We start from the raw sequence: 21,228 nt of genomic DNA, 5'->3' as shown, positions 1-21,228 counted from the left end.
AACATCCTAATCTTCCAATATTATTCTCATACATAATCCCATTTAATCCCCTCTATCATAGGATCATGATTAATCTTATAAAATGATATTTTCTAATCACAAAAAAATGATTTATCATTACAAGGGCAACGTTAATATAAAGAAACTGCTTTATCGGAAACAATATGGAAAATGACAATTTAAAAGAAACAATTTTATTTTCCTTCTACGATTTCACAAAGTCAAAATTTACTTCCATTGCTCTTCATAAAAATGATGTTTGTTCATTAACCAAATTCCCAAATAAGACATACGGGAGCGTAAATTGAGCGGAGACGGCGACACTCGGAATGTGACAGACAAAAAAAGAACATCCACGTGAAGATTGCTTCTAAAATCCAAGTTTGCCTAAAAGTCAGTTTTTTTAAAGATCAATGCTGTAAAAGTTTGAAATAAAATCCTTCCAAAATCCAAATATTTTTGCATTGTACTTTTAAAGGCTCCACTGTTTATTTTTTGTTTGCCTATATATAAAAAAAACATTAGCAGCATCACTTCACAAAAGCTCCAATTTCCAGGGTTAAAATACTGCAATTTTGACTCTGACCAGCAGAGAAAAAGAATTAAAAAACAAAAACAAAAACACAATTTGTGAATTTGGAATACATTCAGGCTGTTGAAATGACACAAATGGAGTTTCACAGTATTTTCAGAGCAAGTAGAGGGCAGCAAAAAGAGGTCTCATTATTCTATTATTTTTTTCCAAAACAATCAAATCCCCCCCAAAGTGTTCAAGGGCCACCAACATGCATGAGACAAGTGCAAAAAATAAAATAAAAAAAATTAAGTTATCCTCAAAACCATGCACAAGACACGTCAAGTAAGATTGACAACATAAAACAAAGTTTCAGGAAAGACTCAAGGCGAATCATTATATCGCATTTCTCCACAATTCTGTCCCAACATTCCGGAACACTGACAGAAAGTGGGAATAGTACCAAAATAAAAAACACAAATTTAAAAAAAAGTCATAATGTTACGAGACGAAATCCTGGATTATCGCCAAGACCAAAAAAATGCTATTCTGACTATTATTACAATCACAGCTGTTGTATTTCTTTATAAATACAAAGTGATATCATCCTTTTTTTGTAAAAAAAACATCCAGGTTTTTCTTAAATTATGGCTTTATATTAATGAATAACTGCAAGTTTATTTTGGTAAAATTGTACATTTAGGAATCCTGCAAATGTGGAAAAATGGCTTGATTTAAGTTTTAGACAACTTGCATGTTTTGGCCAAATAGTTTTTAAAGTTTTCACAAAAGTCTTATTTTGTAAAAATTTAAAACCATTAACTTGTAAAACGCCAGGTGTATTTTGTTGTTGTTGTAAAATTCTGCTTATTTTCTCACAAAACTGACTTTTGGCATAAAAATATAATTTCCATTTTTTGTGAAATTATGGCTTTAAAATTAGTACAATAGTATTCTCTTAACATTATGACATTTTTTTTTTGTTTAAACACCAACTTCATATTTTTTAAACCACTTTAGTAGTTCAAATGAAGTCAATGTTTACATTTAATTCAGACTATAATTACAGCTATTTCCATGAAATTGGGTCGAGGAATTGAGTTATTTCCAACTTCATTCTGCTAACTCTATCCTTTCAACAAGAGGAGGAAAAATGGCAAAACTTTCTTTGGCCTGGTCGCGCACGGACAGTTTCTCCAGAACAATGGAGTCCGTCCGAGGAGTCACAATTACAGAATTGAAAAAAGCAAAATCATGACGTCGTGATTAGGAACTGCAACTTTTGGTTATTAACTCCTCCCGCGATTGTTTCCGACCCGCTTCCCCCCCGTGCGGGCCCACCCATGGGGGCCCCGTCCCGCCGCCTTCCCACCCCTTTTCCACCAGGTAGGGAGGAAAGGGGCCGGGGACCCCTACCCCCTCCCCTCATCAGGCAAATCCTCCCCCCTGGTCAAGGGCGACATGTTTCCCCGTTTTAAAAGAGGTTCCCTATGTTGTCTCCTGACACCAGACCTGTATGAAAAATAAAAGTCTGTAATTAATAGGCATACTTCAAATCAACCTTGACAACATTGTTACGCTGTTGCTAATCAATGAGTATCAATGAGAGAATAGATGCAGAAGACTAATGGAAAAAAAAGTCAATGCCAGTGCCGACGTGACGTTCCTATTGGTGCATCGGGACTCGGCTCTTTCACCACCGGTTTCCATATTTTAGCTCAGAGCCATATGCATACCTGTCAACCTCTGCCGATAACTGCCCTTATAAATGATTATGATTCCCCTGACAAACCCCCCAAAAACCTTACAAACACTGTACGACTCGTACGGTGTTTGTAAGGTTTTTGGGGGGTTTGTAAGGGGAATCATAATCATTTATAAGGGCAGTTATCAGCAGAGGTTGACAGGTATGAACTTTTACTTGTTGAGTATTATTTGGCTCTCCTAATGAGGTGAGCCAGGTGTTTGTGATTGCCTCGTTAACCATCCCCCGCCTGTGTATCGAAAGCCCGTGTTTTACTACGTCCTGACAGGAGTATCATTTTGTTTGGGGTGTGTCCTCTTTTTGTGTGCGTATTTGTCAGCCCCCATTAAGTTTGTTTCTTTGTTAATTGTATCCACTTTTAAGCAATCATAACAAATTTTGTCAGCAAGGACTAAAAAAAATACAGCACCGATTTTTTTGGGACGAGTGAACAATATTTGCTGTATTATAAAATGGGTCATGATTTGATCGGATGGTCAGATCCATGTATCGTTTATACGGGTGTGACAATATATATTGATATGGGAGCATACCTGTCAACCTCTGCCGATAACTGCCCTTATAAATGATTATGATTCCCCTTACAAACCCCCAAAAAACCTTACAAACACCGTGTTTGTAAGTTTTTTGGGGGGGTTTGTAAGGGGAATCATAATCATTTATAAGGGCAGTTATCGGCAGAGGTTGACAGGTATGAACTGTTTTACTTGTCGAGTATTATTTGGCTCTCCTAATGAGGTGAGCCAGGTGTTTGTGATTGCCTCGTTAACCATCCCCCGCCTGTGTATCGAAAGCCCGTGTTTTACTACGTCCTGACGGGAGTATCATTTTGTTTGGGGTGTGTCCTCTTTTTGTGTGCGTATTTGTCAGCCCCCATTAAGTTTGTTTCTTTGTTAATTTTATCCACTTTTAAGCAAGCATAACAAATTTTGTCAGCAAGGACTAAAAAAAATACAGCACCGATTTTTTTTGGACGAGTGAACAATATTTGCTGTATTATAAAATGGGTCATGATTTGATCGGATGGTCAGATCCATGTATCGTTTATACGGGTGTGACAATATATATTGATATGGGAGCATACCTGTCAACCTCTGGCGATAACTGCCCTTATAAATGATTATGATTCCCCTTACAAACCCCCAAAAAACCTTACAAACAGCGTACGACTCGTACGGTGTTTGCAAGTTTTTTTTGGGGCTTTGTAAGGGGACTCATAATCATTTATAAGGGCAGTTATCGGCAGAGGTTGACAGGTATGCATATTCAACCATCAAAAGAGCCACATGTGGCTCCCGAGCCATAGGTTCCCTACCCCTGATTCAAAGGATTAAAAAAATATATAATAATAAAAATCAATAAGCTAAAGCATTTCATTGTTTGTGAAAGATGAACTGGTAAACTGACCCCGCCCATTTTAGACCCCGTAGAAGACAGCCAGGCGGTCTTTTAACGGCATGGGGAACTGGTCAGAAAAGCGCCTCCAGTTCTCCTCCCCCACTTGGTTTTGAAAGCCGTGAAGGATCTGAAATAAACAAGACGCCCATTCCATTTCAAGTGGGAGGAGCTGGAAGCACTGATTTAATTGATTGCCCTCTATTACAAACTACCACCACAAATTAATGGGTTAAGATCATGCTAACTTCAATGCATGTACACTAATGACCAATCTTAACTTAATTATTTCCCGCCCTTTGCCTTACCTTGTAAAACATGTCTCGCAGATCTTCCTTAGGGTTGACCCAGGAGGCCACGGCATCACAGAAAAAGATAAAATCCTTTATTTAAAAAAAAAAAAACATGCTCAAATGCCATTCTCAATGAGGCTCATACACATACTTTTTCATTTTACCTGCACGACTCCGCCTGGATTGACGCTGATCATGGTGCAAATCCCCCGAAAAGCAGAGTCTTTCTCCTCGTTATCTCGAATATTCCGCAACGAGGTGCACCTGTTGACGGGGGAGGGAATGCGTATTGAATATGCAGCCAAGTCAAAATAGTCACTTGGCTAACTTTGTCCTAGCAGAGATTAACCGTTTTTATTGGCAAGTGGAAAATAAGCAGAAATAAGTCCAGCATGTATATGACTAGTTAGGAAGCTCATTTCAGCCAATGAGGGAAATACGAAATGCTGCACCTAATAAAATGACTATCTTTTAAAAAAATGGAAATTTCAGTTCAACTGGATTCCCTAGACAACAAAAAGAACCACATTTTTAAGATGACAAAAAAACAACCTTTTCCTCTCCATTTGAAACCTGTCCTACAAAATAAATATGACAGGACTAAGCTAAATATATTACCATATCCTAGTTAGTCTATGCAAAAAAATATAAATGCACCAATTTCATTGAAGTCACTATTTTTTGTAGTGGGAGTACTAATTATTGGCTGTAACGGCTTCCTTACAATGCAAAAATAAAGAAACGTTTGATATCAAAACTACTCATCCGTCTGCTTACATCATTTTGCTCTCAAAAATGTATGATTAGCCTTTTTTTTGGGGGGGGGGGGTGGATTGTAGGGGTGCTTTAGAGGGAGGTGGCCACTTGGCAGTCGGATTGCAAAGTGGGTCAACGGTTAACTCCAATTAACAGTTAATTGGCAACTGACTGCCACGTGGCCGTCTCATATCATCTTTTAGCGCATCGGCTACGTGGGACGACGACAAAAAATTGAAAACTAGACAAAAATAAAAAATACAGGTGAAATAGTGCCCCCCCCCAAAAAAAACAGAACCTAAAAGAGCACAGGGTTAGTCACATGGTTGGCAATGATTACAAAACTCAAGAATAAATGACTCAAAAAGACTGTTTTGAGAGGAAAGCGACAGCAAGAAGAGAAAAGAGTAACAGAGAAAAAAATGAATGAATTAAAAAAACAAAAGAAAAAAAAGATTGAATAATACACACCAGGGTCTTATAAACTGCTGTAGCATGGGTGCCACCTCTTGAGGACAAACGTAACCAAGACGACCAATTGTTATTGCTACGGTAACGCAATCACGGTTACACACCACCAAACGCCAACCAAGACATGAGCAATGAGGAGGGGGGGAGGGGGGAGTGGGGAGGAGAAAAAAAAATGAAGAAAAACACACAAGACATAGAAATCAACAAAAATCTGTCCATGATCTGAAAAAAACACAAGATTTCACTTTGGCGTCGTTAGCACGCTACTGCCCCCTACGGTGGAGGAGGGTAGAATGCAAAAAATAAGACATACAAAACACGTTTAAGGGAGAACACATTGACAAGTAGGACATAAGACAGTCTTCCAAAAGAAATGACTTATCCCGGCAGTGAGCGATGGTGTTTGGGCGCCATTGACTGAAATAGACGTCTAATACAAAATGCACGGATAGGGGCTCAAAAAAAAATTGACGTCTATCGCAGTCAATGGCAGTGAATTCATTTATGAAATGTTGCCTGAGTTTCACTCATGTAAATAATAATAGGACAAAGTTATTATGTAATCAATGCAAGATTTTTTTTTTTAAATCAAATGTTCCTTTTTTGAGTCATTGAATCCAATGTGGTGACTCATGCCTCATAAGCACATTTCTCCCTTAAACTCACCAATATTAATTGTACACAACAAAGAGGAGTGTGTGTGTTTGTGCGTGCGTTTTTTTTTGGGTGTCGTTGTCGCTCGTTTTTTTTTTTAATAGAAAATACACGAGTCCGACAACATGGAGGATAGGGAGGAGCTATCCAGGTAGAGAGGAGGTGGAAGAGAAGAGACCTACGTTTAAGAAGACACACAACTATGCAACATTCTCATTAAAACGAGCAGGCACATTTTGGGAACAAGTCAAATGGCACATGCAGAAAGCAGATGATAATGCCACTTTTGAAACTTTTTTTTTTAAACAAGTTCAGTGCAGGATTGTTTAAAAAAATTAGAAAGGATGCTCCAAAGTTGAACCAACATTGATTTGGCAATAATTAGCATTACTGTCTTTTGAGACTGAAAATGTATGATAAAGCGCAATTAGGGTGTAACGATGATCTGGATTTATATTACAAGTGTAAATGACCAATGTATGATAATTCTTTGGACGTTGATATAATATTGGCTGATATTTCAAAGTCGGGCTCCATTTGATTTAAAACATTATTGATTACACATTTGACACATTACCTGAGCGAGTAAAAATTTCAAAGCAATGTTGACCTTTATGACAATTTTGCTGCTAAATATGTCAGCTCTTGAATAAAAAATATTTTGAACATAACTGCATAGCTAAAAGATGATGTTGATATGCGAGGTTTGACATGAAGGGATGGTTGCATCTTACATGCTATGTGGGCTAAACAAAAGTGTCTCGGGGCACTACAAAAATATGTTTTTTATATATATTTTTAGTCTGGGATCAAATTGACAAAGTGCCAAATATTTCACAATAGACCACGTTCAACTTTGGAGTTCCAAGTTCAACTCCAGCCAAAATAGCTGATTTGAAGGTAACCATTTTGGTTCTTGATGGCCATCCTGCACCAAACAACATCAATTGCAAGAAATGCACTGACATTTAGAGAGCAAGAAATTAAATAAATCAAGTGACGGCAAACAGACAGGAACACGTACGCAATTCCTATTTTATGGAGGTAGAGTGTAACCTTTCTAATGTGCTTAGTATGCTTCCACTAAGCAAATTATATGCATGGGCCCGCTCCTTTATACTGTTCAACTATGCATGGGCAAAAATGTTCGCTAACATGACTAGACGCACTCAAAAGCAATATTTCACTTTTGTCATTTACGGTATATACGGTTATGTAAAACAACATACTGAAGTAATCCAATTCAGGGTACACAATCGGCCTACTCCTCGTTGCTGGCTGGGATAGGCTCCAGCACCCTCTATTTCGCTTTGGGCACGTAAAAACTAGGCAGGCAGACAAATTGGACGTGGATTCTCGGGAGACGCTTGGCTTTAGAAAAATGATTTGGCGTGTTTAAGGGAATCGCCGCTCTGAATTTTCTAGCTTAAATTGTTAGCATACCTAAATGGAAGGCAGAGGACCAATAAGTGTTTTGCAATTCTGTTTGCGTGTGTGGCAGCCGCCGTGGGCCCGGCTCAGTACCGCCACAGTGTGGTACCTGTGTTTTCCAGAAGTGTTTTCGGCGTATTGGGCCTGTTAATGATTTCCACTAGTTGGTGAAGCACCACCGCAACATATGGCTGCATTTCAGGCCCTAGGCAAAAACAAACAAAAAAAGACATTTAAAATGGGTAGTGAGACGGATTGGACATCTGTTGCTAACAATGATAGCCAATGAGTTCTTGCCGTTTTATCGAAGAAAGAAAAAATAATATTTCAATTGCTTTGGACAGGCTATAATAGTGAACATATCCTTACAACAAGTGTGTGCACTGAAGTAAAAAAAAAGATTAATAGCAGAAAAAAAATTGCAAAGTAGTGAATTCGCAATAAGTGAATTCGCAATAAGTGAAGTCGCGATAATCGAGGGATTACTGTAGTTGTCCACTGCAGTGAAGAGAAAAAAATTAAATAAAGTACTCACCCATTTGTATGGCTATCGCTCCTATTGCCCATGTTGCATTGTTGCACACAGAAATAAACTCTGGGTTCAAATTAGTACCCAGTATGGGCATAAAGTCAGCTAGAAAAAACACAAAAAAATACAAGCCAATCAGCCGAGCTGAGCTCGTACTTGCCTTCATGTTTCACCGGGACTAAAAAACATACCGATGCACGGTTTGACATGCTGGAAACATGCCTTGGTCAGATCCCCCAACAAAGCGAAGGAACTCTGACGTACTTCAGGCATTTTGTCCTAAGGAGAGGGCCGGAGGGGGACAACAATTCAGCTGTTGACTCGATGCAAGGTTGACTTGGAGGACAGAATTTCACCTGCATGCATTGGTACATCAGGGTGAGGATGTTGCTCCGGGCGACCAGTTGCTCGATGGTGCCTCCCAAACCTTCGGCCAGACCGCTGAGAAGATCCAAAGCCACGATCATGAAGTCTTTGTCCGGTGCTTCGTACTGCTCTGGTTGCGATTGGTAAAGCTGGAGGATGGACAAGACAGCCTGTTTTTTGGACACTCAAGTCTTACGGCATCACCCACAATTTTCAGACCAGCGTTGAGTGTCAAGTGGAAAAGCGCTAGTTTTGTTTGCCCCTGGTGTTTATTTAGCGTGCTCACTCACCATGGCCTGAGCAAGAGTCTTCTGGACGAGGTTGACGCATCGTTGGTAGACGGGCTCGCAGTAGGGCAAGAAGCCGCTCTGCAAAGCCGTCGCTACGGACGAAAGGCACTGAAGGACAGCAGACGGGGTTGGACCGAGAAATCGAACACACGAGAAATCCCACTTGGACGTGACTCACTTCTAACAAAGGGAAAAGGTCTTTGTCTTCATCCTTGAGCTGGTTCCACTTCTGGATCAGAGGTGGCATCAACATCTGGATGTACTCCTGACGAAAGAACATTGGATGAACAAAAATCGGGATAATTATTGATATTGACTGATCTTTTTTTTTTTTTTTTAAATCGTGGTAATATTTTTTGTCATGACGCCAAGCTCTATCTAGGTTGTGAATCCAGTTGTACCGGTTTGTTGAGGTGGTGTCCCACCGAGTCGGCCAGCGTTCCGATGGCGTCGTAAAGGATGAGAAGGTTCTTGTGCTGGTATTTGTGGAAGGCGAACACCAGCGTGTCCAGAATGAAAGCCAGGTAGGGCACCAACTCTGTGCACGCCTCCTCCTCCAAGGTGGCAAAGGCGCTGCAAGGAGACGGCGACATTTTTCTCCACAGTAATGATGATTTAAAAAAATAATTTAAAAAATGTCAGGGCTTACCTGCAAGCGGCCTCCTGCACGCGCTTGTTGCTGTCCAGAATGCGCTTGAGGAGCTCGGTCATGAGAGGCTTCAGATAGACGTCGGGGGGCTGGCTCACCACCCAGTGGGCGTAGCGGCTCAGCGTCCAGCAGGTGATGGAGCGCACCAGTGCCTTCTTGTCCGACAGACACTGGATCAGATGGGGAATCAACTCGGGGAGGTACGGAATCATTCCCTGCATGCAGCCTAAGGGCAATGGGCGAAAAAGACTGCTAACTTTAATCCTTTCATGCACCCATTGTTTTGTTTTCAACTTGATGGCTGCCATTGATGGCGAAAAAAATACTACTCGTCCACTCAATTTTTTTTTACCAAACTTTTACACGTGAAAACATTTTCATTAAGACAAAATGGTGACCTTCCGCGATGGCTCCCAGCACGAGGATGCCCGACTCCTTGACGATCCACTCGGGATGGAAGAGCAGCTCCTTGAGAAGCGGCAAAATGTGCAGCAACAGCTCGTCCCGAAACACGTTGGCCAGAATGTCCAAGGCCGCTGCCGAACATTTACCTGAAAATTGGTGACGGCCAGCTCAAGTCTCGCCAAATTCGCCAAAGAGCCCCTCGTTCGGGTACTCACGAAGGTTCCAATCCGAAATGGTTTCGTCGTCGTCGTCGTCATCTAGATCGTCGTCGTCGACCTGATCCTCGATGCCGTCGCCCTCGTGCTGTTGGGCCACCGTGCGGGAGCGGTGGAAACGAGGGCGGATGTCTTGCTCGCTATCGGGGATGGCTTCGTCCTCCTCGATATCGCCCTGGTGACAAACAAAAATGTTATGCCTTATTATTTTTCCCCCAATTGTGGGGATGGGTTCCCAAGCTCCCCTCATAATAATTGATTTTTTTTTTCCTGTCCGTTTTCTCCTGGTGGCTAACAGCCCTTTAACCAATGCATACATTTTACCAACATAATGGCTCCAGCCCAATGCCACATCCCATGTCGGCGGGTCAACTCCCGTTCAAACAGAGCCGCACGATCTAACCTTGAGCATGATGATGTCTATCTCGGAGTACTTCATCCCGTTGACGAGCACCGGCGTGAGCCTGGGAGGGACGGGAAGTGACATAAGGGCGAGGACGCCTCATTACTCAGCGACGACGGCGGGTTGGTGTGACGGCCGAGGTCAAGTGCCGCCGTCTTAATCGGCTGTCGGGGTCGCGGAACGAGGCCGCGACCCATCTAGCGATTGCTCCTTACTTGGACAGGTGGCCGCATAGCACTTCCTTGCACACGGGCTGCTCGGCTAACGTCAGCCAGAATTCGCAGGCCTCCAAGGCCACGTTTTCATCCTGGTCTTGTGTCCTCTGAAGCATGTACTGCATGCAACAATAAAGTTGATTCATTAAGCCTTGATTACGTTTTTAGTTTCATTTATTCACTCACCTCAACAATATGATGCATGTGCGGCAGCAGTCGGTCCAAGCGCACCTCCAGCAACATGACGAGCGCTCGGCACACGTTTTTGCGCACCTCGGGCTCCTCGTCGGCGGCCAGCACGAACAGGTTCTGCGGACAGGAAAGAGGCGCTGCTTACTGGTTGCGGTCATTTTAGTCTCGCGGCGGTTTGCGCTTGCCTCGATAAATGCATCGATGTGCAGCATGAGCGCCTGAGTCCGGCTGATGATGAACTGGTTGACGCAGGCAATGGCGTGGGACCTACAAATGCACAAAGCCCAGCAAATTGTGAGCCATGTGTCTCACTGGAGGCTAAATGGCTGCTGAAAGCAGCCAGTGTGATGGGGTGTCCAGACATTTGCTCAAAAGGCCGCTTTCAGAAAAATCCAAGGAGGCAACTTGAAGTCATTCTCAAAATGGGTACAAAAAAAAAGTTGGGTTTTTAAAATATGACCCACCATGGGCTGTAGTTTGGCCTAGCGTACATGTGTCAAAGTGGCGGCCCGGGGGCCAAATCTGGCCCACCACATCATTTTGTGTGGCCCGGGAAAGTAAATCATGAGTGCCGACTTTCTGTTTTAGGATCAAATTAAAATGAAGAGTATAGATGTTTTTTTAAATTTCCTGATTTTCCCCCTTTTAAATCAATAATTGTAATTTTCTAATCCATTTTTTCTGTGTTTTTAGTTCAGAAATCATTTTTTAAAATCTAAAAATATTTTTTTTAAAAGCTCAAATAAACATTGTTTTAGATCTATAAAAACAGAATATTCAGGGCTTTTAATCCAGTTCTTTTAATCCATTTATAAAAAAATCTAAATATTGTATCTAAAATGGTCCGGCCCACGTGAAATCAAGTTGACGTTAAAGCGGCCCGCGAACCACCCCGAGTCTGACACCCTTGGCCTAGCGGAAGAACAATGATTTGATTGGATGTTAAGAGTATACCTGATTTTGGGGCTGCTATGCTTGAAAAACTGCAAGAACTTGGGGATCATGATGTTGAGGGGGCGATCCAAAATGTCGCTGTCCAGGATCTCGGCAGAGTCCTCGCAGATCTTCTGTAGGGCTCCAAAAGCCCCCTGTATAGCAAGAAAAACCACATGAGACAGCCACCATTTTGAGCTACATGCTTTTTAGGCTTCCAGTATGGAGTTTCAATGTTTCCCAACTTTCTAGGTGGTAGGCGAGTTGAACTCAATTGCCATTCGGTACGAGTACAAATGGTTTTCTCATTGTGCCCTGCAATGGGCTGGGCTCCAGCACCCCCCGACCGTTGACGATAAGCGGAACGGAAAACAAATGAACCAACTGAATGGCTCGCCGCCATTGCGGTCGATATAATCCATGGATATATTGTAAAAATAAATAAAAGCACATTTTAATTCAAATTTCCGATACTGAAACAAACTTTGCAAAGAAAGAGAAAATGCCCAGCGACAAGATTGAGTGTCAAGCACCCCGGGGTGCTTGACTTCATCTGCTTTTTCTCATCCACAGAAAGTCGACTCATCTGGCAATCATGTGTAACAGGAGTTAAGAAACAAGCGCCGAGACGGATCGCCGTCTTCATCGTAACCGACAATCTAAATAAAGTAAACCAGCGTCACCTGCTCGGCGCTTTTTATAGCGATGAATGCCAGCCAGGCAGCGTTCAAGTGTTGCCTCGGGGATGGCTTAACCCTTTAAACCCACTAGGTCAGGATTTCACAAGGAATTAGACGAGTAAAATTGACTATTGAGGGCTTTTGTGCACTCCCATTCTACAGATGTGCTTATATTGAGCAGCATCGAACATGGGGTTTTGATTAAAACAAAAAAGGAACCAATGAGAAATAGAATGAGGTTTATTGGCCAAGTATATTGGGAACACGCAAGGAATTTATTTCTCTGTTTCAAGCCCCCCACCAAGGAACATTTTAAAATAAGTAACACATAAAAGATGGGGAAAAATGCCCAGCTATGTTCCTCATGGGGGATTAGGAAAAGAAATAACCCAAGCAAGTGACAGGCAATTTTGACTGGGAAAAATGTCAGCGACCTCGGGAAGAAGAAAAAAAATCCACATTGAGTAAAGTTTATTCATGCAAAACGAAATATCAAAACGTGTTAGCAGACATTTTAGTTCCAACTAAGAGGCTTTAACGCGTCCAAGCTGCTTTTCAAAATCAAGGAAGTCTTATGAGAAGTTGCCACATTTGCCGCCGCATTACGAACCTTGCGCACGCTGCGATTCTTAGCCCTGACCTAAATCTCCGCTCGCCAATAAGCTTCGCCGGCGAGGCAGAACGTGGCGCTTTGAAGGAGACATTTTTCTGTGGTGACGACCGTCCAATCCGTTTGAAGTTGAAAGGGCTGGCACTGACCAGTCACGTCGATGACGGCAATGGCCGTCCAAAACCTGCCCCGATAGGTGAACAACCGCAATGTAGGGATAGTGTTTGTTTCATGTTTGTAGTCTTATTATTCCTTAGTCAATAATTTATACATATTTGGCGGATCCAAGACACAATGTATTGAAAAAAAGTGTCCAGGTATGACTGTATTTTCATTTTCATAGGACACAGGTGTCAAATGAGGCCATTGCGCGATGAGAAATAGTCATAGTAGCGACCTTTAAATCTCAAGGGCGAGACCTTCATCACGCACAAGACGTACGGGAGGTCACGCTCCAACCTTGTGCAGCTGAGTTATTACTTTTCTATTTCATTGCCAATCATCCAATTCTGCGGGTAAGCTCCGCCCACAGGTCACAATAACGCGCCCCATCTTGCTCGTACCTCGCACGTGTTGTAATCTTCAGAATCCAGCAGCTGGCACAGTTTGGGTAAAAGCTCAGGCCAATTTTGCAGTTCTCCCTTCGACGCAATTGTGGTGATCAAGATACCTGTTTGGGGAGGAAAGGGAAAGATTGGACATGGGAGCTCCAGCAAATGGAGTAGGTAGTTAAAAAGAAAAAAAACCTACCGAGGGTGGCGCGGATGAACGACGAGGAATCGCCGATGCTTTGGAGGCACTCGTCCTTGATGAAATCAGACACGCCATGAGGGAAGTTCTGATAGTGAGCTTTCACATTGTTCTTCAGTATCAAGCCACTCAGGGAGCGTGTTGGCTCATCTTGGGGAGGAGAGGGGGGGACAAAAAGTGCAATTAACCCTTTAGCTGCCCGGTTTATGCCTGCGAAAAATTGCATTTTACTAATAACAAAAGTTTCATTTCCTTCTTTTGCAGAATTTAATCATCTTATGACCATTTCCCAACCCAATATACCAATATTAGCTTTTTTGTATTCCTTCTTTTGCAGAATTTAATCATCTAATGACCATTTCCCAACCCAATATCCCAATATTAGCTTTTTTGTATTTATCATGAATATTTTTTCTTGAAAAAAAAGCCAGTAAAATGTCAATCCGAACTTTTGTTTACATTTAAACAGCTGTTTTGCGGAGGCTTATTATTTATTCAAGCTTTGCGACTAACGAACGCGAAAGATTATTTTTCGACAATATTTTCAGGCAAAATGGCAGCAAATGTCACGAAGCCACGGGCATGTAGGTCATCCGCCGTGCAGACGGCGGCATGGCGTGGCGAGCCGAGCGCTGCCAAGAATCGGGTTTAAAATTACCGCGACCCATATTCCCCCAGCGCCTCATCTGCGGTCGACGGGTCAGTGCAGGAGTCACGCTCGTCGGGGCTTTTACACAAAATGGAAGAAGAAAGCATCGTTTGGTGATCAAGGAACAAAAAATAATAAAACTTACCTTCTGTTTTGAACTTGGTCAAAACAAATATCAAGTAGTTGTTAAAGTCGGGAAACTGATTCAGCTGCTCCAGTCTCTGTGGAGTAATTGGTTGAGGAACACAGCAGCGGCACAAAATGGAGGGCATGTGTCAGCAAATAGTACATGTATGTATATTGGATTTAAAAAGATATTTAGTTGTGCATTCAATCCAAAGTCAGATGCCCTTTTTTTTATTAAAAAAAAAAAAAGTTTGGACACCCCAGGGGTGGTAATTGTGTCTTCACGCCTCCTCCAACCTCTCAGACACATACACAAAATCTAATATCCTTTCGCCCCGGAGAGCCGGCAAAGGTTTGCTGGAGATATTCAAGTTATTATCCCCTCGAGCGCAACCAAGCTATGACAACGACTGAGCGACAAAGCAATAACAGAACTTCAGAATGTCTGGAAATTTAACTTACATGACTATTTTGGGATTTTCACTTTAGTCATATTTTGGGCCATATATTTTGTCAGCCATAGTCCCAATAACCACATATTTGCAATCAATATGGGATGAATAAAGTTATCCAATCCAATAATACATACACAACTAATGAACAGAGATTGACTGGTACTGTTTAAGCGAGTAGCTCCATCTAGTGTCAAAGCTGAAAAGTGCAAAAGAATGTAGGCTAAATTGAAACTTCTTGTGCAAGCCATATTCAACAATATTTTCATATTTTGTTCCAGGTTGTAATTTGGACACCACTAAACCAGTAGGGATGAATTGACGCTAATGACGTCAAGATTGAAGTATTAGTGTCACACTGCATCTATTTTCATTCGTGTTCTCACCAATTCTACTAAAATGTTAAGATTATTCACTTATTAGCTCATGTCCATCAAAACTGGATATTATAAGCTTAGCAAGTAGTGGAATCTTCGAAAATTCATGTTGATGAAATCTTTGCAATTCAAAGCTGTGGAGGGCCCCGTGACTTTGATTGCCTAAAGCCATCAAATAAAAAGAAAGGCTGCAATTTGGCTGTGTCACGTTGAAAACATACATTTTCAGGGTCATATTCCCATTGTTGCATATTCTCAAATATGTAAAGTACGCAACTACCATATCGCCTATGCTTTAAAATGAACGTTATTGAGAAGAAAAAAGTCGACATTTGTGTATATTTTGTAAACACGGTTTAACGTTAAAAAGATTAGCAACGGCTAATGCTAGCCGACCCCAACATGAAGGCAAAAAAAGGATACTTGCTGGACCGATCTCTGCGTGGACGTATCCGGGGATTGGGACTCTTTAAGCAGCTGTAGAACCTGCTGGAGACCTTGCTCGTCCGGCTTCCACGCACACTCCATCTTTGTTGTGACTGCGCCTATTTAAAAAATACACCGCGCCGAGCTAACGGGAGGTTTACCCCACATGAACGACACAAGAGGCGGGGACAACACGCTCGACGAAACCCCCGGAAGGACCAGTGAAAAGGGCGGGGAGGGGGGTTCAATTTTCTCGGTTCTCTCGCTTAGGTGAGCTATTCAAATTATTATTATTATTTTTATATCTGCTGAAGAACGGGGGAAAGAGTGACTGGAGTGTCAGACATGGGCCTGTCAAATTAGAACCGTTCTGGATGAGGGTGGTTTGACAGGCAGGCCGAGAAAGGGCGCGCTGCAGCCGCTTTTAACTGGCTCAAGGGGGCAGATGACGGGTGGCTGCGCGGTCCTAACACCCGCCCTTTACACATAAAGTGCTAGATGACCTTTAAGAATTCCTTGGTTTCTTCCTGAAATTGTAATAAAATGTCACCTGGTCAGCAGAATTACTAGGATAACGAGAGTAATTCATTTTTATACTACGCAAATAATTATGTTTTCGTATTTTATTGCAAAATATTGTGAACATTGATAGAACAAGGAGTTCAAACTTGAGTTTATCTTCCATTCTGTTCCACCTCTCATTTTTAACACGATGGTACCTCCTGGATTATAGGTAACATTATTAGCCACTAGGTGTCAGCACAAAAGAGAATTTGGTGATCATGGTCCCGCGAAGAAGTCGAGCTTGGATTTGGCAGGTGCTTTCCTAGAAATGGTGTATATAAAACTAGATATCTGATGCCTCTTGTGAACTAACGGGATTGGGAATCGTCACTTGCTGGCCGCTTTGCGTCGGGGCAATTTAAGTATGACACAACGTGGTCAATATCAAAATACATACATTTGTTGATTTTCAACTCATTTGCAAACATGATTTTTAAATCAATATAAAACACAGGTGTCAAAGGCTCAAATAAACATTGCTTTAGGTCTATAAAAATGGACTATTTGGGGCTTTTGATACAGTTTTTTTAATCCAACCCGAGTTTCACACCCTTGATATAAAAGATGGAGTAAACTAACAGTTTACTTATATTTTTATTCAATACCCACCCTTGATTACGGCCAGGATTACTCGGTTTGTTATCAAGAAACCAATTTATAATGCGTCAAAATTCACCAAGTTAAGAGAATTTTAGACTGAAAATAAATAAATCACCATATAACCGCTTCATTAAAGCTCACATCGAGGTTTTCTGACAAAGTATGGCCGCCATTCATTTACCACACTACTCCGACTAGTCATATATATATGCGGTATCTATGGTAGTGTTGTCCTGGTTCCTCGGTCGCCACAGCACATTATACAGTGGACCAGCAGCTCTCTGGTAAAAGACCCCATATTTAATTCTAGCTTTTTTAAGTGTGGATATAACACGTATATCTCTGCAATCTGCTTTGGTCTTGCACGTAATTTGCCTGAAGGAGGACCGCGAGAAAGGCCGAGAAGTCACGACGAGGACTTGTGAGACTTGGACAAACAATCCCTCCCGCCTCCTCCTCGCATTTCCTCCTCCTCTGCTGCTGCTGCTATCATTCTTATTACTTCCCGAGAGCAAGACAAAGAAGCACCGCCTGGGGAAACATGAGTTTTCTATTGTAAGTTGTTTTAACTACTCGTTGGTTCGTCTGTGACCTGCCGAAGCCTCGTTTTGCGCTTTTAGTTTTCATACTTGGACAGCGTCTCGAGGATAGCCGTTATGCTAGCTCTAGCAGGTTAGCAAGACTAGTGACTCTTTCATATCAACGTTGTTTCTGGCTACTGCAAAATAGTATGTCAGGTCAAAACCATGTTTCAGAATAGTGTATTTGTCTAAATGTCACATTACAAGAAACATCAGACCTTTAAAAGGGAAAAAAATGTTACGTACGGTTGCCAGTTAGCCTCATAGTTGTTTTTTGTTGTTGTTTTTGTGCGTGTGTGTGTGCGTGCGCGTGTGCGCGTTTCTGTGAGTATTTTCACTATTATTTCTCAATTATTCAAGTGTAACTCCAGAACGAGACATATTTTGTTGTTTTTTTTACACAGGCAAAATTGCACTGTGCGTTTGTGACTATTGAGCCGACAAAACAAATGGCAATTTAGCAGTTAGTAGTTAAATGGGACGTATCGGTGCCAAAAATATCGGAATGGTTGTTATAATATTATTTAAATAAATACTTATTTTTTAAGCAATGCCCTGAAGACATTTTTTAGTAATAAAGGTGCAAACATTGCATGAAATGGAATTTCAGGTTGGTCAATTTAAGACCTTGCTACTTTTACTACTTTGTTTGAGAAGTTCGTTTGGTGTGTGGGTGGTTTTATTGCTTTTTTTTGTGGGTGAGGAAGCGAGTTAATTTGAGTTTAGGACCGTTTTTAATCACGTGTCGGCGGGATTTAAATGATAGTTGTGAAACGCTAAGAAAAGTTAGCTGTGATTATTTACAAAAATAATCATTTGCAAAGTCACATCATTCAGCTGCTTTTGAGTTTGGAGCAATTTCATCATTTTGGAAATTGTCAAGCTCCATCCTCGTGTCCTTCCGTTCTGCCATGACTCACGCAACGAGTTCTTGTTTAGTGGGGGCCACGGGAGATGTTGAACACTCCAAGCGGCCTCATTAGTCACACAGAGACACTTTGTTCTGCTCGGCCAGACCGTCCTATCAATTCTTTCGTCAGCACTTTTTGTTAACCAACATTTATGATGACTTATTGTCCCCTGAACAGCATTGAATGTCACCGGAATACGACTTTTCTTTCAACTTACAATGACCATTTTTCTCTCCGTCTAGTGGAAGTCGCTCGTCCAAGACGTTTAAACCCAAGAAAAACATCCCCGAGGGCTCGCACCAGTACGAGCTGTTGAAACACGCCGAGGCCACGCTGGGAAGCGGAAACCTGCGCATGGCCGTCATGTTGCCCGAGGGCGAAGACCTCAACGAGTGGGTGGCTGTCAACAGTAAGCCACCGACGCCATCTGCTTTTTATCCCGTTTATTTATTCCGGGACACACAAACGTGTTCAAGTCCTGTTTTTTTTATGGTATTCAGATGTACCTTGCCAACTAACTGCCCATATTTAGCTGGGATAGCATATAGCGCTGCGCCTATATGGGCAGGGATGATGAATACATATGACTTATGTGGGGTTGCAATGCGAATTTCCCACTAAAATACCAAGAGCAACACATTTTTATTTCCCAGCCGTGGACTTCTTCAACCAGATCAACATGCTGTACGGAACCATCACAGATTTCTGCACGGAGGAGAGCTGCCCCGTCATGTCTGCCGGTCCAAAGTGAGTCAGCGGCCAAACGCTCGGAGCGCACTTGTGCTTTATTGTTTCATTGGATGCGCTCTGACACGTCGTTTGCCAACAGCCTCAGGGTGGAAATGCTTGATTCCCGTTGCATGTATCCGTCTTCTCGCCTTGCAGATACGAATACCACTGGGCCGACGGGACCAACATCAAAAAGCCCATCAAGTGCTCCGCGCCCAAGTACATCGATTACTTGATGACGTGGGTCCAAGACCAGCTGGACGACGAGACGCTTTTCCCCTCCAAGATTGGTACGCGTTTAAAAAGCAGCGAGACAAACCCGCCGAGTCTTGTTCAGACGGGTGTGAACCCGTCGCAGCTGGACGCCATCCAGCTCAGACAAAAGTACCGTGTTCATTATCGCATTTGAAGAAGTCGTAGGTGACGAGAAGGCGGCTTTCCGATGGCGCAACGGCGCTTTCGTAACTCAAAAGAGCCTCTTTGGCAGTGTCAGTGCAAACTAAAAATGACTGCGCATTTCCTTTCGGATTGGCATAAACCAGGGGTGTCCAAACTTTTAGTTTTCTCCAATGACCGCTTTCAGAATGTGCTAGGGATGTCCCTTTTTGAAGTTTAGCCTGGACCAAACAGGGCAGATGTGAAAACCCGACTAGCTCCCTCTATTGGTGAAGCTGTGCACTGCAACTGAATGTAGCCCAGACTCAAGCTTTTCGCGCTGGTTATAATTAGCGCTATTTTGGACACCCCTGACACAAACTGTTTAAACATCGACCATTCCACAAAACGTCTGTTCTTGTGTCTTTTGTCAAGGCGTCCCATTTAAGCGCAACTTCATGTCTGTGGCCAAGACCATCCTGAAGCGTCTGTTCCGCGTCTACGCCCACATCTACCACCAGCACTTTGACTCCGTCATGCAGCTGCAGGAGGAGGCCCACCTCAACACGTCCTTCAAACACTTCATCTTTTTCGTCCAGGTAGAAAAAGACACGCCCCCATTTGCCCCCCGTTTCTCTCCCCCCTGACTCCATCCGTCTTCCCTCAGGAGTTCAACCTGATCGACAGAAAAGAGTTGGCGCCGCTTCAGGAGCTGATCGAAAAGCTGACCACGAAGGACAGATAAACGCCATCGTCCTTTTGTCACCATCTAGTTTTGCACAGAAAACCCCCCTTTTTCTCCCCTATGTCCCTCCTTGGCTGTACGTATGCAGTATAAACTATATTTCCATTTGGGGAAATGTTTCTAAACGAGACCCGGTACGCCGGAGCGGGTCTGGATGGGTTTTAAACGCACCGGGACTCTCGTTAACGTTACGTACCTACTCTATTCGGGCGACGGTCGTCGTGGTCGCTACGTACAAAAATAGTGCCGTTCCAAGAGCTGAAAATATTTCCAGTATTTTCTTGGTTTGCTGCTTTTTCTCCGCATCCCAAGTGCCTGACCCGGCATCCGCAACGAGAACTTTTGCAAATATTTCACTCGATTTTGATTTACGGACAATTAAAGGTTATTACCGAACCCAAAAAAAAACGTTTTCAGACAGCGAGCTAGCGCGTATATTAGCGATCGATCAGTTCTCCCGACCGACCCTTTGCCTGAATGTCGACTCGTGCTTTGTCACGCGATGGTTTGCTTTTTCTTTCCTTCCTCAAAAACTGAATGTCGGCCTGCTCTGCTCACGAGGCATTACCCAGATATTTCTCTCTTGTTATTTTGCATGCACATGTCGCGCTCTCTAAAAGTCTTCTATGCAATACGAATTGACGCAATTAAGCTTTCTTAACTGTCAAAGGATCGCGTGAGATATCAAATAGGAGCGTCATTCCGCGGTCGCGTTCATGCTGAATCGTTTTTAGTTCGACATTCAGGTTTTAAAAAAAGAATAGCTTTGCTTCAGCTTGGAATTAGTGTTTAAAGCGCTTTTTTTTTTTCGTTTGCCTGAAGATATACTAAAATGCACAACATGTAAATATATAATGAGCTCTACGAAGGAGTATTAGGGAAAGGAAAGGATACCAAGAGAATTTTTTTTTCCTATTTACACTTTAATTAACTTTACACTGGGGTTTGTCTTTTTGAATATAATTTAAAGCTGAGATACATTGATATTTTCCCTTCCTTTAATACACTGCAATATTTTAAGATTACAACTATAAAAGTATTTTTAAATACATTAAAAAGTGATTTAAAACGAATTTAATATAAATAGACTGTAGCCAAAATACTGTATTTTTTCCCTACACATAAAAATAACCGAGTTTTAGTGTCAGTCTTTTTCTATTTCAAAATTACAACAACA

The 21,228-nt window shown here is 42.2% G+C and overlaps 2 protein-coding genes across 3 annotated transcripts; one reads left to right on the top strand and one right to left on the bottom strand.

Annotated features, from left to right (window-relative positions):
- Positions 1-236: 236 nt before the first annotated feature.
- Positions 237-16,040, bottom strand: tnpo1 (transportin 1). Its single transcript, XM_077622388.1, has 24 exons — positions 15,544-16,040; positions 14,311-14,386; positions 13,517-13,666; positions 13,330-13,436; positions 11,498-11,631; positions 10,729-10,810; positions 10,538-10,660; positions 10,352-10,470; positions 10,137-10,197; positions 9,734-9,908; positions 9,512-9,664; positions 9,114-9,339; positions 8,866-9,037; positions 8,643-8,729; positions 8,465-8,572; positions 8,165-8,323; positions 8,000-8,087; positions 7,815-7,913; positions 7,389-7,484; positions 5,195-5,270; positions 4,132-4,231; positions 3,983-4,057; positions 3,687-3,804; positions 237-2,026 (listed from the first exon to the last, which is right to left on the bottom strand). Exons 1-23 carry the CDS (start codon positions 15,646-15,648, stop codon positions 3,697-3,699), a joined length of 2,679 nt encoding a protein of 892 aa, XP_077478514.1. The 5' UTR covers positions 15,649-16,040; the 3' UTR covers positions 237-2,026; positions 3,687-3,696.
- Positions 16,041-16,856: 816 nt separating this feature from the next.
- On the top strand, positions 16,857-21,228 carry LOC144090674 (MOB kinase activator 1B). Of its 2 annotated transcripts, XM_077622386.1 has the most exons (7): positions 16,857-16,994; positions 17,092-17,265; positions 18,445-18,611; positions 18,856-18,949; positions 19,088-19,221; positions 19,742-19,905; positions 19,974-21,228. In XM_077622386.1, the coding sequence occupies exons 1-7, from the start codon at positions 16,930-16,932 to the stop codon at positions 20,049-20,051; spliced, it is 876 nt and encodes a 291-aa protein (XP_077478512.1). In that variant the 5' UTR covers positions 16,857-16,929; the 3' UTR covers positions 20,052-21,228. The 2 variants fall into 2 exon arrangements, with proteins under 2 accessions (XP_077478512.1, XP_077478513.1); XM_077622387.1 differs by having other exon boundaries at positions 16,929-17,265.

This window comes from Stigmatopora argus, chromosome 16 (assembly GCF_051989625.1).
Source record: "Stigmatopora argus isolate UIUO_Sarg chromosome 16, RoL_Sarg_1.0, whole genome shotgun sequence".
NCBI classification, from domain to species: Eukaryota; Metazoa; Chordata; class Actinopteri; order Syngnathiformes; family Syngnathidae; genus Stigmatopora; species Stigmatopora argus.
The sequence above is the reverse complement of the archived record's forward strand: the minus strand, read 5'-3'. Positions and strand labels throughout refer to the sequence as shown.

What these genes read in the sequence shown, in the direction of transcription:
- LOC144090674 (XM_077622386.1), top strand. Translation starts at nt 16,930, where the DNA reads ATGGTAGTGTTGTCCTGGTTCCTCGGTCGCCACAGCACATTATACAGT. An exon ending in AGTGGACCAGCAGCTCTCTG is followed by an intron (nt 16,995 to 17,091) that starts GTAAAAGACCCC and finishes ATTTGCCTGAAG; the next exon opens with GAGGACCGCGAGAAAGGCCG. An exon ending in GCTTTTCCCCTCCAAGATTG is followed by an intron (nt 19,222 to 19,741) that starts GTACGCGTTTAA and finishes TCTTTTGTCAAG; the next exon opens with GCGTCCCATTTAAGCGCAAC.
- tnpo1 (XM_077622388.1), bottom strand. Translation starts at nt 15,648, where the DNA reads ATGGAGTGTGCGTGGAAGCCGGACGAGCAAGGTCTCCAGCAGGTTCTA. An exon ending in GACCAAGTTCAAAACAGAAG is followed by an intron (nt 13,667 to 14,310) that starts GTAAGTTTTATT and finishes CTCCTCCCCAAG; the next exon opens with ATGAGCCAACACGCTCCCTG. An exon ending in CAGCAGTTTATAAGACCCTG is followed by an intron (nt 4,232 to 5,194) that starts GTGTGTATTATT and finishes CCCCGTCAACAG; the next exon opens with GTGCACCTCGTTGCGGAATA.